General features: G+C 24.8%; 2 protein-coding genes across 4 annotated transcripts in view; one reads left to right on the top strand and one right to left on the bottom strand.

The window, feature by feature from the left end:
- The window catches only part of LOC102676660 (carboxyl-terminal PDZ ligand of neuronal nitric oxide synthase protein-like), a 31,485-nt gene extending 19,130 nt beyond the window's left edge, over positions 1-12,355 (bottom strand). The window contains exons 1-4 of one of the 2 annotated variants that reach the window (XM_006623006.2): positions 11,444-12,355; positions 5,139-5,286; positions 589-660; positions 413-502 (exon numbers count right to left, since the gene is read on the bottom strand). In XM_006623006.2, coding sequence (XP_006623069.1) covers positions 413-502; positions 589-660; positions 5,139-5,246 — 270 coding nt within the window. In that variant the 5' untranslated portion in view covers positions 5,247-5,286; positions 11,444-12,355. The remainder of the gene's footprint in view (positions 1-412; positions 503-588; positions 661-5,138; positions 5,287-11,443) is intronic. The other variant, XM_006623007.2, reaches the window with a different exon arrangement.
- A 296-nt stretch (positions 12,356-12,651) lies between these two features.
- On the top strand, positions 12,652-15,006 carry LOC102679269 (diphosphomevalonate decarboxylase). Of its 2 annotated transcripts, none has more exons than XM_006623023.2 (9): positions 12,652-12,968; positions 13,309-13,379; positions 13,449-13,516; positions 13,600-13,646; positions 13,709-13,860; positions 13,940-14,107; positions 14,177-14,470; positions 14,591-14,749; positions 14,857-15,006. In XM_006623023.2, exons 1-9 carry the CDS (start codon positions 12,917-12,919, stop codon positions 15,004-15,006), a joined length of 1,161 nt encoding a protein of 386 aa, XP_006623086.1. In that variant the 5' UTR covers positions 12,652-12,916. The 2 variants fall into 2 exon arrangements, with proteins under 2 accessions (XP_006623086.1, XP_031369793.1); XM_031513933.1 differs by having other exon boundaries at positions 12,854-12,996; positions 13,308-13,379.
- The last annotated feature ends 1,051 nt before the right edge of the window (positions 15,007-16,057 follow it).

Consider the following 16,057-nt stretch of genomic DNA (forward strand, 5'->3'; position numbering starts at 1 on the left):
ACAAATACAACAAGCCAAAAAATACGGCACAATAAATCAGAATCCATTGTTACAAATAATTGATATGTAAAAATATACATTAATTTCTTAATTGATCTCTTTAACAATAGTTTTTTAATATTTTATATTCAAATTACATGATTCTCGTAACTCACAATATTCTTTTTCAAAATATAAATCATTATCTTTTTTAAACTTTAACTTAACAGATTATAAAAGAGAATCAAAAAATTTCGAAAATAATTGTACATCGACAAACGTAATACGATATCTCTATCTATCATATATAGGGATCAATATTGAAAGAAAAATAAGAAAAATTAAAAATCGTCTAAAGAAAGAAAACTAATTTTCATCGTGACGACACGCAATAGCCAACAAACCAGTCGGATAAGTAGTACACGACAATTACCTTCTTCTTTCGAAGAGTGACTTTCAACCCGTCCACGGATACCTCCAGCGTCACTTTCTTCTTTTTGATCCCTTTGGCCTTGAACTCGTACTGGGGACAGAATAAGGCTGAAATAAACGAACCATTCCGGCCCGCGAGGGCATCCGCACGTTTAATTACAGATTATGCGAACTCACGCGGATTCTTCGCATCGCCGCCACGATCTCCACTCGGCTGGTCGGTCGAGGAACCTCCATAGAGCCGATGAACTACGAGCAAACGAACAAAGGAAATAGAATCAGAGAGAGAGAGAGATAGTGGATTACGTACTTGTTCCTTTTCCATATACCAGTTGGCATATTTTGAGTTACCTTGCTTAATCCCTATACGATTTTCTTTTAATTACTTTATTGCACTGATTTGCGGGCACATGCATAGAAATTAAGATTTCTATCGAAACTGGGAATTTTTAGGAACTTGTTCATTGTATAGTGTAAATATTCTATTATATATGTATATATATATACAATATATTATGTTGTATGTATATTTCATTGGATAATATAGTAGAAAATATCAATAATTTGAATAAAAATTTCAGTGTTGACGATATAAATCATGAAATTTATTATTTTTTATGAGAATCTTCTAATTGGTAGATTATTTTTAAAGTAAATTACAAAAGTTAAAAATATAGAATTTTATTATAGAGAATTAAAAAATATGAAAAATATTTTATTATATATATATAAATATAGAAATAAATATAATATAATATCATAATGGAAAACAAGGTGGATTTATCGAATGAATACAAGGAACATATGACTTCTGCTACTGTTTTAGGAACACCAACATAGTTCGACTGGCCGGTCAGAAATTGCCCGCTAAAGATCAAAAGCAGATAATCAGAAATAGGTTTGCTAAATGTAGTGACGTGCTTGAATTTGGCCAGTGATTTATTGAATTAAATCAAGGGAAATTCTGTATCTCGTTTATAGATAGTAAGACAGAATATCAAAACATGAATAAGGAATTATCAGAATTAAAAGGAAACACGTATATAGTTTCTTTGATTCTTTAACGATTTCAAAATGCTAATAAAAGATCAAAAAAAATTTTCAACTTCAAAAGCAGTGAAAAGTTTTGTAAATAAAATAATTAAAGGAAAGATTTCGATAATATTTTTTTCTTCATTCATCATAATAAATAAAGAATATTATAATGAGATACAAATATTTTCGTATCAGGAAATTTATCTAATTAAGCACAATAGATTATATATTTCATTTTCGATAAAATTATTATTTTAAAAAGATGAAATCATATTCGAAATTTTAATTCCTTTTGTTTTTTTTTTTTAATTCTGTAACAGAATTCAGTAACATTCTAAATTAATTAAAAGTTAAAATTTTAAAATATAGTATTCCATCACTGTTAAAAAAAATTCATGCAAGATTTTATTTAAAACTTTAAAGATAGATTGTACAAAATTGTATAAATCTAAATATAATATATAAACGTTATGCATATCTAAAATATATATAATATATATAGTATATAGTATACATATGTATTTAGAATTTCCCCATTAAAACGATGGCTTGACCACGTGTTCTGCACACGTGGTTACCTCCCACGTATCGCGCAAGAAATGATCGAGTTACTCGAATTCGAGATCGATCGCAGAGTGTAATGCAATCGACTGCTATCCCTCTTTCCCTGTCTCGTTTTAAATATTTTAACAGATACGTCAAAGAATAGCTGTTCGAAGGTGTGTTGTTCTTATTCCATACGTGTCAAAGCTATAAATATTTGTATAATATTAATTAAAAATGACGTATAATTTTTACGTCATGAAAAAGGATTATTATGCAAAAACATCTGAAATGTTTAACCTATATTAAAATATATAAGAAGAAGAAAAAAAATTTTTATAAATAAGGAAGCAATTATTTCTTAATGGACGTGAAAAATATTGCATTAAATTGAATTCGATGAATAAAATAAAATAATAATAAAGTAACAAAGAAATAAAATAAAATTGAACAAATTAAATTACTGATATGTGACTTCCTCTTCAAATAATATAGCATTGTAGAGGGCGCAATCAGCACTGGAACGCAGCGCGTAAAACCAAATGTTAAGGGGAAGAGAACAGTTTGAGAACACCGCGAATAGCCGTGATGTTTCCATTGCGAAGTGACCGTTTTACGAAGCTGCTTTACGAGCTTATGAACATGAAAGCTTTAACCTTTCCGAGAAACGAACGTGCACGATTCAAATAAACACGTGTGCACAATGACGTCACAGTACTGTTTCTCTTTCCATATTGCGATGTCGTGTTGCTGATCAAAAATACCCGTTTTGTCGCGTTGTTGCATTCTTACTGCGATTGTTGCATTCACTACGCAGTCATCGATCGAAAGTTGGCTAGAGGTTTCTTTACTTTTTCTATCGATCATAATACATGAAATATACAGGTTCATAAACGTATAATATTCAAAGAAATGAATGAATATTGATTTATAACGTTTCGTAGCAACGAAACAAACTTGTGATATTTCCTTTATATGAATGATCGCTATTGGTCAATATCATTATTCAAAATTCGCGGCGTTGAGAGATGTAATGTCACGTGACTTTTAAAGAGATACTATTAAAAAAAGCATGTTTGTTCGTATAATAACAGAATTCTGATTATATCTATATTTAAAATGTTTTATTATAATATTATAATATTTATTCTTCTGTAGTTGATTTCCAAAAACTTCTTAAAACTACATATAATATAATTCAAATAAAATCAAGATATATCAATTAAAAAAATTATATCATATATTTACTTTTTTTAATTGTCTTAAAGATTATCTATTAAATATCATTAATTTTTGAAAAAGAAAATAAAATTTAATTATCTTGCCTCGAACAATAAGATATTTTCAAAAATTAAGGAAAATCTTTATTTAAATCATTTTTTAAATATATTTATCTTACGTTTTTAGAAATTAAAAATTAGAAAAAAATATAAGTCTGGCAATTATTATAGGTTATATATCATTCTGTGAACGCAGATGTGCCATTCAAAAAATAAATCGCTTTTATGATAGAATGATACTCTTTTATATTTCATATAAATGATTTTATACACCTATTTGAACGAATTAAATTGTATACTAAATTAGAGCAGCATTCGTTTTATAAATATTTCTGAAAAAAAATCAACACGAAAGATTTCGTGATGCAATTGAAAAACACTAGAAGATAAAAGTTCGATCACCCTGTAGAATGCATCTATTTACCCTGTTCGGAGGTAAATAAAAAAAAAAATAAAAATTTTTAAATCAAATTTATTTATTTCAATTTAAATTAAAAGAAATCGAAATATTTGCTCTATGTTTAATGGAAATTGAAATAAATATTAAACAGAGAATTTTCTACTTTGTACTATATGATCACAGAATATAATGCAAAGTTCCGTTAGACAATTTCTATTTCCATTCTCATTTTAACTCAGCTCAATTTTTCTTAGCCAATCGTATTTCGAAACTTTAATGTTCATTTCCTGCGAAATAACTATCTTGCGTTGATGTTACGACTAATTAACAATCGCAAATATATTTTGAAAGGGACACGCCTCTTCTTTAGAAATTACGTTTGTATCGATATAAAAAATTCTTTACTATAATAATTTCAGAAAATATAAATCAGAATACAATTTTTCCTTATCAATTCTTTAGAATTAATTCGGATTGATTTGAAAAAAAATGAAAATTAAATTTTTAATTAAAATACATTGTAAATCGTTTTTAATATTTTTAAGATACTTGTTAAATAATAATAAAAGTGTAACAATGAAAAAAAAGCTCAAACTCAAAATTGTCAGAATTGCAAACTCTGATTCTTGAAGAAGAGTGAAAGAAAGAAAAAATCAATTGAGGAGTATTTTAATCTCTAGTTATTTTTTCTCCTTTTATCTCTTAAAATATAATTCTATAAATCTAAAATATGATAATCTTAAATCTGAATAATTTTTGATAATCTTGTTCTTGATTTATTATGAAGATTAAAATTATAACATTATATATATATAACATTTCTTTTCTATTAGACAACCGCAATTCATTTGATCATAATATTCAATATCAAAAAATATTTCACATTTTACCGTTCTTTCTAATAATATTATGATTGGATTGATTGCTTTTTAGCAGAGAGAGTCACTCTGTACAAGTTTTAACAGAATCCGGTTTCGAATAAATAAGGAAATTCTTTAGTCATTTTCCAGTTACGTTTTCTCAGGCATTATTGTACAGGAAATGATTTAAAATTGTTTGCGCATGACTGGACTATTCATTGTTTCTATCGAAAAGTTTAAAGAAGTCATAAATATTCGTAGATGATAAAAAATTGAAAAAAAAAATCATAAATTGTATTTGCTGCAAATTCAAAATAAATTTATATATATTTGATACAAGGACTTCAAGATATATGACGCATTATAATAGCCTTCCCGATATAACGAGTTCTTAAATTAAAACGACCAATGCCAATATCGATAGAATATGGTGACATCTAGGGTTACCTATAATCGAAACTCACAATTAAACGTTATACACGTAATACGAGCGTTGCTTTAGTATTGCGTGGTTTCTCTGGAAACGATGAGAAATGGGGAAAGGTTAAAACAACCACGCATTTAGGCAATGTTGACGTAGAAAATTGGAAAGTATTTAACGATGATTACCTTGGCATGGAAGACAATTCCACGGTGGAATGCCTCTTCACTGTGCAGTGGTATCCTCGTGTCGTACTCGTCATTATGTACGAGATTATATTGCTTCTTAGAGGGCATGCTTGGCCCAACTTCATCCGATTATGCTCGTCCAGTCTAGCTGAAACATTACGTATTATCACTCGATATTATTCTTGAATTGTAAAATTTTTAATGAAAAAATAAATAATCGTTTAATCATTGAGCCGAGAGATATTATTTTTTAATATTTTTATCGTATATATTAACAATAAAAAAAATATAAATTTATAGAATATTTTGTTAATTTTATATATTATAAATTTTGTTTGTTTATTCTATTAGAATGTTATACCAAGAAAAAAAAATGATATTTTGTTCTCTTTATGAAGTATCAAATTTATATATATAGAAACTGTCAAATATTTATCATATTTGTTAAAGTAGAAATATCTATAATCATCGTGACATAGATTTTCATCTTGCTGACTAACAGACAGGAAATCGTGTAGCTAAGTTTCGACAGGAAATCAATGTCGGAAGATCTTTATGTAGCTACCTTCCTATTAATCTTCTTGACATTCTATTTAAAAGAAAAAATTTTATATCTGAGATATATAGATAATATTTCTATTGACGATAAAATTGAAGAGATAAAGAATATAGGTTATCCTAATACCTTCATCCTTATTCAACTATGGTTAAATCATTTGAGATCCGAAAATTAATTTACTGTACAATAATAATATAGAAAATGTTAAAAATTTGATATTTAAAGAAAAAAGATTTATATTATTAATAAAATTTTATGTTAAAATAATTACAAAAGAGATCAATATTATTAACTCAGATAATTATAAATTTTCTAAATTAAATTATAAATAATCCAGCTGAAATCATATTTAATCTCATTTTCATCAAGAAAATTATATTAAATTAGTGCTATTATTGACACTAAAAAATAGATAAAACAAATTCTCTTTAGATTATCATACTAGCATTTCTATATTTATCAATGCATCTGTTCAAATATTTTGCTTTGATTCTTTTAACTATAGAAGGTTTATAATTATCTGATTGATAATTAAAAACATTTAATAATAAAAATCCTTCTATTGCTTGTTATTTCTATTAGCATAAATAAATATTCATTCAACACCATAATTTATAGATCAATAGTCTATAATTTGCCAATCTATAAACAGAACAAATCTTGTAATATCTTTAAATCTACTATTTTTATAGTACTTCTAGTATTAGTATTCATTTTTTTAGATTTAGAGTGAATAATATCAATTAAAAATAATATATCCAGATATATGCATTTATTTTTTCTAAGAAATTTTACATTGTGTACAATGAAATTATATTACATTTCTCTCTGTTTCAAATTCCTAAAATCCAATCAATCAAAATGAATCTAGATAATCTATTAACAATAAATCACAACTAAATTCTTCAATATCATAAACTATGGGTATCGATATTCTATCATATTTATTCTTTTCAAATTATTGATTTGAACTGTTATTGAAAATATACATTATATACAACTATATATATATATATATAATGTATATATACACAATTCTTAAATAATTTATTCAAAATAAAAAAAATTTAAGAATTGAATGATAGATAGAGCCTATTCATCCATATGCTGTAGCATGAACCAAGGTCAGCTATGAGCATGGTTGACGTTTTTTGATCGAGTTGTGCACTCGAATGAACAAAAAGTATATGCTCGAAGCTTCAAGATAGCATCGAGGCCGATTTGCTATGCCTGTGTCGAAGCACAAGTTTCCTTCTGATTGGTTGCCTTTCATTCATGACAAAGAATTGCCAGGTGGCTTGTCCTTTATCATGAAAGCTTCCTTTTGATTTTCTGTTTGCACATATATATCTTTCAATTCTATTAGATTTGAAAAATAAATAATTGTAATAAAACTAAACTTATTATGTTAATATATTATAATAATAATTTTAGTTTTTTTATAAGGAAAATGATACAGAATTGTATATAAATTGAATATATCTTAAAATATTAGTTAATTAATTTAATAACATTACATATTTTTTAAATTTGATAAAAAACAAAGGATTATTTTGAATTAAACTATTATAAATTTTGAAAAAATTTATTTTAGAAAATCTTTCAAATAAAAGAAACTAATTTTTTTAAATTATATTTAAATTATTTAATCATATATTGCATATTAGATTAGATTATAATAATTTTTAATCAATTTCATTTTTTATGTAAATTATTACAAAATAAATGATTAAAAATTTACTCAAGAATAATGTTGTATAAATATAATAAATTAATTTTTCTTTTTCCATCCCTGTTCAATACATCTAACAAAACTAAATCTTAAAAAACGATATCTTTATTACAAAGCCTTTTGAAAAAGAAGAAAAATGACTTCGATATAAGAATATAATTTTCTTTTGTTAAATTTAAGTCGCATAGAATAGACAGATTCTGAATCACTCGAAATCGCGTGCATGATTATAACTCACGACGGATAATAATGAAAATTTAAAAATTTATTGCATTTTACACATCATCTCTCATATTCTCCTTTAATAAATCTTTAATAAACCTAATCATATCCCTCGTATTCTCGACCCCTTCGAAAACTATTCGTTACACGAACACCTCAAAGTATATCGAAAGGATATACAGACTCATAAAAATTACTTGCTGGAGGGTTGGAAGAAATCCTAAGATCTCTTGCGTGAGACTATGAGAAATAAAACTTCGAGGGAAGGAACGATTCCGCAAGGTAAGCGAGAAAGAAAGAAAAAGAAGAGAGAAAAGGGCAAAGAAGTCTAGTATATCAATCGTACAGTCCACTTGCCAAGATTTTATCATGGCGGTAATTCCATTAGCCCGCGAGAACAAAATCATGCTCGACTGCGCTGCCTCTAGACCAATTACATAGCACGTGCAGCATGTTGCACTTAAATTATTAACAGTCAAAGAAAATAACAAAAAAAATATATATATATAGTGGAATCTTTATATTTATCATTAAAAAATTTTTTATTTTATTAATTTTCTGCAATCACCGCTCCTCAATAAATTTTAAATTTTTATTTATTTATTGATTCAACTGAAAATTAATTATTTCATTTTTTGTTAATTTTTATAAAAAAAAATTAACTTTAATATTCGCCCAATTCGATATTCAATATTTTTTAGAAACAGATTAATAATAAATATAAAAGTTCCACTGTATGTATATATGCATATAATATAATATAATGTAATAAGGATATATATTATATTGTAGATTATCAAATATTAGTCAACAATTATATCATAATAAAAGAAAAAAATATATTGAATTAAAATTCATTGAATTTACGTCAAAATAATAATTGAAAAAATGATTGGAATCACGGAAGTTACATAAATTCATTAAAATTTTTTTAATGAAAAACATCAAATATTTTTAAATCAAGAGATAAAAAAGAATTCAAAATAATTTACATTATTTTTAACTATCTCGAAAAATTATATGTTATTATATTATTTATTATTATTTTTAATTATATGTTATTATATTATATTATATTATAATTATATTATATTAAATGAAAATAAATAAGAATTTAAAAGCATTCAAGCATAAAAATTGATAATAAAAAATTGATAATAAAAAAAATAAATTATCTTTAATAACAATTTTTCTTTATTAAATCTATATTCTACTTTTCTAATAATAATTTTATAATCACATTCGTTATAGAAAGCCTTGAAACCATAGGGATGAAATGAAGGAAAAAAACAAAAAAACAAAAGAGCAAAGGTAAAAAAGAAACCGATAGAATCTTATAAGTAGGATAGACCGTGGTTATTTTTCGAACTTAAATTATTCGGTTCACTAAGTCCGTTTGTAAACGAATTTACAGACCACGTAAGGCCATCTAGCGATTTTGCTACATATGGTTTTATCTAAGTATTCTTCCATACTATTAGCAAAAAAATATACATGTATCTATAGAATTATTTATCTACTTGAACTACATATATATCAAATTTGCAAAGCGTGAAAAAGTTAATTTATCAAAGTACATTAATTATTTTATTCTATTAATGAAACGCAAATACTATTAGGATATTAAAAAGAAAACAAAGAATAAATATATGCATATGTATTATAGAAATGCTAGTGATAGGTTTAAATGAAATTAATTTTTTTCTTTATAAGTTATTAATACAAATATTGTATTAATATTATATTAATATATTTTTTTGAATTGATGATATATTAAAATTTAAATATTGAATACTGAAATATGAAAAAAGATATTTTACTTTCTGAAAGCTGTTTTATTTATTCAGCAAAAAATCTTTAACGATAAAGTTTTATGAATTATAGGAACAGATTAAGGAAACCCGTTGGAATAGGAAGCAATTTTATTATATTCATTTTAACAGACCACTAATATCTACAGACAAAAGAAAAGAAACCGTAACAGTTTCTGACACTATCTCCGACTAGAAACTATTTCTTGGAAAGGATTGTCTAAGTTTATTTCTTAGAAGAAAATCATTGGAATTTGTTATGAATTTGATTGTCTAAATAAAATGTCTATTCAATTTTTGTATAGAAAACTTAAAAAGAAAATAAAAAAAGATAATGAATATTAATGAATATTAATAAATTTTTAAATTTTTGTGATATTTATTAATTAACAATCTCCTGTTTAAAATATTAAATATTAAAACTAATAAATAAATTTACAATATCTATTACTATTTAATTGTTATCATCATAAATATATAAAAATTTGCATAATCATCAAAATCATAATCATCAAATATGTTATTTAGATATCTTCTGCAGAAAATCTGAATTAAAATTTACAAAGAAAATAAAATTTGCATTAAATGTTCACTTTTTTCTCCGTATCATAACAAACATTTACTATGAATGATTTTTTAATGCTCGAATAAATAATTCTAAAAAAAGTTATAGATTCGTAGTATTTTCACATTTATTTTTAATAAATTATTTTTTATTAAATTTCTTTACACATATATAAACTAATTTTTAGAATTAATTATATCTTAAATATGTCTTAATAGACAATATAAAAAAATTATAAAAAAACTTTGAAAAAGATGATAATTAAAGAATAGATAAGTTATACGAAACAGAAAGTTCAAATATCGTTGAAGGATGCAACTTTGTGCACACCTGAATTAAGCTAGCGTTCACACAAGCGTGATTGAACAAAGAGACTGTTCATATAGCTGCAACTCGCGTCCACCTATAGCAGCAATAACTATGGAACGGTAAACGCGTACCGCATACAATTTCGTCTCTCTGATTTGCTATAATGCGACATCCACTGTGAATAAAATCCGAAAAGAAAATATAATTCTTTATGTATAATCTTTATATATATATGAAATCGATAAATTTCTCACTAATTTTTCTAAATAATCACAAAAAATTACATAAAACAATATTACTAAAGATAAATTTACATTAAATTTCTTTGATTACACATAGAAAGGAGATATTTTGACTTGAATAAAATAAATGCAACTTTATATAGAAAAAAATAAAATAATAATTAGAATTAACATACAAGGCGATTTATCATAATTGATAGAAAAATTATTTTTATGACAAAATCATATAAAATCATATCATACAAGTCAATATTCACTATTTATAAATATTGCTTGATAAGTAGATTATGGATCCATTGGAAACTGAGTCAAAGTGGAGGATCTCATTTAGTCACCCCACGTGCTATTGAACGCGTTTTACGGCCTGTGAGCATATATCCCGCTACTTTCGCACGAGTCATTAATTTCAGTGCGAAATCCATTGATTTTCATGATTTATAGCGCGATATATATTTCTTATTCGAAAGACGCAGAAAGGAGAACTAAAAACAAAACAGACGCGAATAAAAAAAATTGAAAACCAAATATATATAAGTTAATCATTTTTATTGTAAGATATACAAATATAAGTTTTATTTAAATTATTCGAAAAAAATCGATATATGTTTAGATTTAAATTCACCCATATTGACACCAATAATCAAGTGAATTCTTTGAAATTTTTATAATTAATCATTAATTCAATTAAATTATGAAAACTGTTGAAATAAAAAGATATCAAATTATGATAAGAGGATTTTAATAGAAGATAAATATCAAAAATAAAATAAATTTAATCTTTTCTGTTTGCTTTTGGAAAACGGATAAAATTCAATTAGTTTTATGTGTAAGTGAATATCGATATTCTCATTAATGGAGATCTTACCTGCTAGCTGATTGGACGATCGAAGCCAGATAGTCCTCATTAACCGGTTCGATTCGTACTTTTGGCAAGAACGACCGAGATACGGTCCTTGCCCAAAAATCGGCTTCCTTTGTGAATGCAGCTTAACGGTGGAAGGCAGGCCAGTCAGCCAGGAGAAATATGCACACATTCAGGTCCCGTCGTTTGTGAAGAACCAACACTGATGCCCCATGGCGCGATTGTACACTAATACACAGAACCACCGACCTCTCTCTTCTTTGAAACAGATGACAGAATGATTCGGTTAATGTAACTCACAAGATATTCTACAGGAATACCTTTATATCGCGATTTTATTCGACATAATGCGATCATTTGATCATCATGCATGTATGTACTACCAGCTCCATTGGCTTTACTCTCTTCTTCTTTCTTCTTTCGTCCTTTTCTTTTCTTTTTCTTCTTGATCGTTGTTCTTTTCACGGTGAACGCAAGAACTCGTAAGTTTCTTTGGTACGCGAACCGAGATGACCGCGTGCTAATTCGAACTATTCAGAGAAAGGAAACGACAACGTACAACTTCACCAATGGAATGTGCAAAATAATAAGGAAGGGATGCGGATATAATCATTCGAATTGCACCACTATATCTGCACCGTTTCTTAATAACATTGAATATACACGATACACTTTATAGATCACGTTTATCTCACCATGTTTTTCAATTCTTTGTTCTATTTGGTGATTTTCGTTTTATAATTTTGCACAACACTTACAATATTTCTTGATGCATTGCATTTTTCGCTGTTCTGATTGTCCGATCATAAAAAACAAGCGCGCGCTTTGAATATGTACTATACCCGCCGTGTGAAATCGTGATACGATCAGCCCTCTGAGGATCGTGCAAATCTCCCCCACTGTCGACGCAACCGGCATCACACTGAAAACCGGCTGGCTCAAGTATTGCTCTCGAGCATGAAGCGGGAATGTAATCAGAAAGCAATGACATCTATTGAGAAAATAAGGAAACGTATTGTCGATAATATCGATGTAATAAGTTAATATTTTTTATTCTTGAATATCGAATAATAATATCGAATAATCAATTTATAAAAATAAATTAATAAAATTTTTAAAATAAAACAGAAATAAAATGAACAAAAATGTAGTATTAAAAAACAAAAAATTAAAATTTCGTAAAAGTGAAAATTTTTTACTAATACATAAACTTATTATGTCATTTGAAAATATTTTGATAAGAAAATATAATTTCAAGATAAAAATTTAAAATTTTGTTATTGCAAAGTGAAGAAATAAAATAAAGAACAAAATATAAATAAAAAATAAGTTAAACAAATTGAACTATATGATCGCCAATCTAGATTATAAATAGTTTATGTTTTTCGAATATAAATATTATGCACAAACTCGAAGGAAATTATATGACATACGATAGCATAAGTGATAGAAAGGAAGTGAAAAAAAATTAGAAAAATGAATATCGTTACTTGTATCGCACCTATTAATATTGCCGTTGTAAAATATTGTATGTATTTTTTTTTATTTTTTTTATTAATAATTATATATAAATATTATTTATTATATAGATCAACTAGATAAATTGAATAACAGCAGAATTTATTTGCAATATTTAATATTTTTATTCAAATAATCGCATTTAAATTAATAATAATAAAATATTTTATTTTTTTTTTAGAAAATCTTATTTTTATTTTCGTATTAATTGTTTTATATATGGAAGAAATGTAGACATTCGAAATATTATAGAAGTACATGTACATATATCATTGAAATGTATATAACTTCCTTGATTATTTGAATTTGAATAGAATTTTTCAAAGCACTATATAATGTTTTTTTTACAGGGGGTAAAAGAGACGAAACGTTAATATTGCCAGCAAATGATTCCATTAGCGCTACTTTAGATACTGATCATGTAAAAATTACTAATATTTATAAGATAAAATATAAGTAATATATTTTAATCACTTATTTTAAATTTTAGTTGTGTGCAAAAACTACTGTGATGATTAGTCCAAATTTTAAACACGATCGTATATGGTTAAATGGACGGTAAATATATTTATTATAAAAAATTTTAAGAATAAAAATAAGAATTAAAAAAATTTCAAAATATTATAAATTTAATGTTTCAGAGAAGAAGATATTAAGAATATTAGATTGCAAAATTGTTTAACAGAAAGTATGTAATTATATTAAAGTTTTTAAATTTTTCTTCAGAAAATAAAATATATTATATTTTAGTTAAAAAAAGAGCAGGAAATTCCAATCATATGAATCAATGGAAAATTCATATTTGTTCAGAAAATAATTTTCCAACTTCAGCTGGTTTAGCTTCCAGTGCTGCAGGTTATGCTTGCCTTGTAATAGCACTTGCTAAATTATATGAAGTAAAGGTATTTCAAAATAAATAATTATAAATTTTATAATATGCAAAATTAATTGAATTTTATATATATCAATATTAATTTCTAGGATGATATTACTGCAATAGCTCGTGTTGGTTCTGGATCAGCATGTCGCAGTATTTTAGGAGGTTTTGTAAGATGGTATATGGGTTCTCAAATAGATGGGACTGATAGTATAGCAAAACAAATTGTACCTGCTAGTTATTGGCCAGAAATGAGAATTTTAATATTAGTTGTATGTATTATTTTTGATTTTATTATTTTTTATACTATATTTTCCATTACATTTAATATTTTATAATAGGTAAATGAAGCAAAGAAAAATGTTTCCAGTGCAATTGGAATGAAAAGAGGTATGGAAACATCTGATTTTCTGAATTTTAGAGTAAAACATCTTGTTCCTGATAGAGTGAAAAGTATTGAACAGGCTATTCTACAGAAAGATTTTAAAACATTTGCTGAACATACAATGAAAGATTCAAATCAAATGCATGCAGCTTGTTTAGATACATATCCACCATGTGTCTATATGAATGATATTTCACATGCTATTGTTAATTTGATTCATGCTTATAATGAAACCGTGAAAGAAATAAAGGTATTTTTTTAAGTTTTTAATAAATCAATAAATAGTAATAAGTAATATAAGCTATTAAAATTTATATTGAAATTTATATTAAAATTTTGATAAAACATGTTATATATTTATTCATTTTAGGTTGCATATACTTTTGATGCAGGACCAAATGCAACTTTATATCTTTTAGAAGAAAATGTAACAGAATTTTTAGGAGTATTAGATTATTTTTTCCCTACAACAACTAATTTAGAGGAATATAGGAAAGGTTTACCTGTTAAAAAAGTTGTACATTCACTAGTAAATATTATCATCTTTGTGTAATATTAATAATAATAAATATTGTATCATTTTTATGTAATAATCATATCTTATTTGATGATTAATAACATTTGATTTTGTTTTAGGAGCTATTCAATAATATTAATGTAAGAAAACAATCTCCAGGATGTTTTAAATATATTATTTATACTAAAATTAGTGATGGTCCTAAATATTTAAATGATTCTAAGGATCATCTTTTAAATAAAGAAGGATTACCTATCAATTTAATTTAGATTTATTTTCAAAATAAACCTAAATTATTTTAATTTATTTTAACTTATAAGGGATATGATGATAATATTTATTTTTATTATATATATTTATAATGAAAAATAAATTACTATTTATATCTATATTTGCATTTTTTTGGTTTTATTTTAATTATTTTATATCGTAAATAAAAATTAAAACTTATGTATATATATAAATAGAATAGAGCATTTTGAATATTTTCATAATTTTTAAAGATATTAAAAATTTTTTTATATAAAATTTGTCAATTTAAAGAGAGCTATAATGCGACTATAATAATTTTTTTATAAATGTAAGATTTTTGGATATTTCAAAATTAAAGTCATTCTCATTTTTTAAAAATTATTATTTTTTTATTTCTAGAAATGTTTTAATAAATTCTATAACTTTTGCATCGATTTCATACAATTTTTATATTAAAAAATTTTTCAATATTTTTAAAAGTGATAAACATTCAAAATAATCAGAGTTTTGCTCTATTTTGCATAATGATTAGAAAATGAATAAAATTTAATGAAAATATTTGTATTGAATATTATTTTATCTGCATTCTAATAAAATTTATTAATTTTTATTTCACACGTTTATAAATAATAAGTAAATAAATAAGTAAAAGTTTCTTAAATTGATATAGTTTAATAAAATATATTAAATATTTGCATTGGATACTATTTTATCTACATTCTATATTTATATTTATTTCATTTTTATAAATAATAAGTAAATAAATAATATTTCGATAAATAAGAACTTCCTGTCATCTTACATATATATATATATAATGTGTATATATATATATATATATATATATATATAAAAGTTAGGTTAGTATCTAACTTAAACATAATTAAAATTTTAATAAAATTTTTATAAATTAAATATTATTTTACTTTTTGTAAATATAATAAAAATATTTTAGAAGTAATTAATTATTTAAAATTATATAATTTCAGTGAAAAATCGAAAAGTATACAAATTTAATCATGTGCAAAACGCAATTCATTAGATCATATTTGGACAAAATTGTTAAAA

Source organism: Apis dorsata, unplaced genomic scaffold, assembly GCF_000469605.1.
Source record: "Apis dorsata unplaced genomic scaffold, Apis dorsata 1.3 scaffold_801, whole genome shotgun sequence".
NCBI classification, from domain to species: Eukaryota; Metazoa; Arthropoda; class Insecta; order Hymenoptera; family Apidae; genus Apis; species Apis dorsata.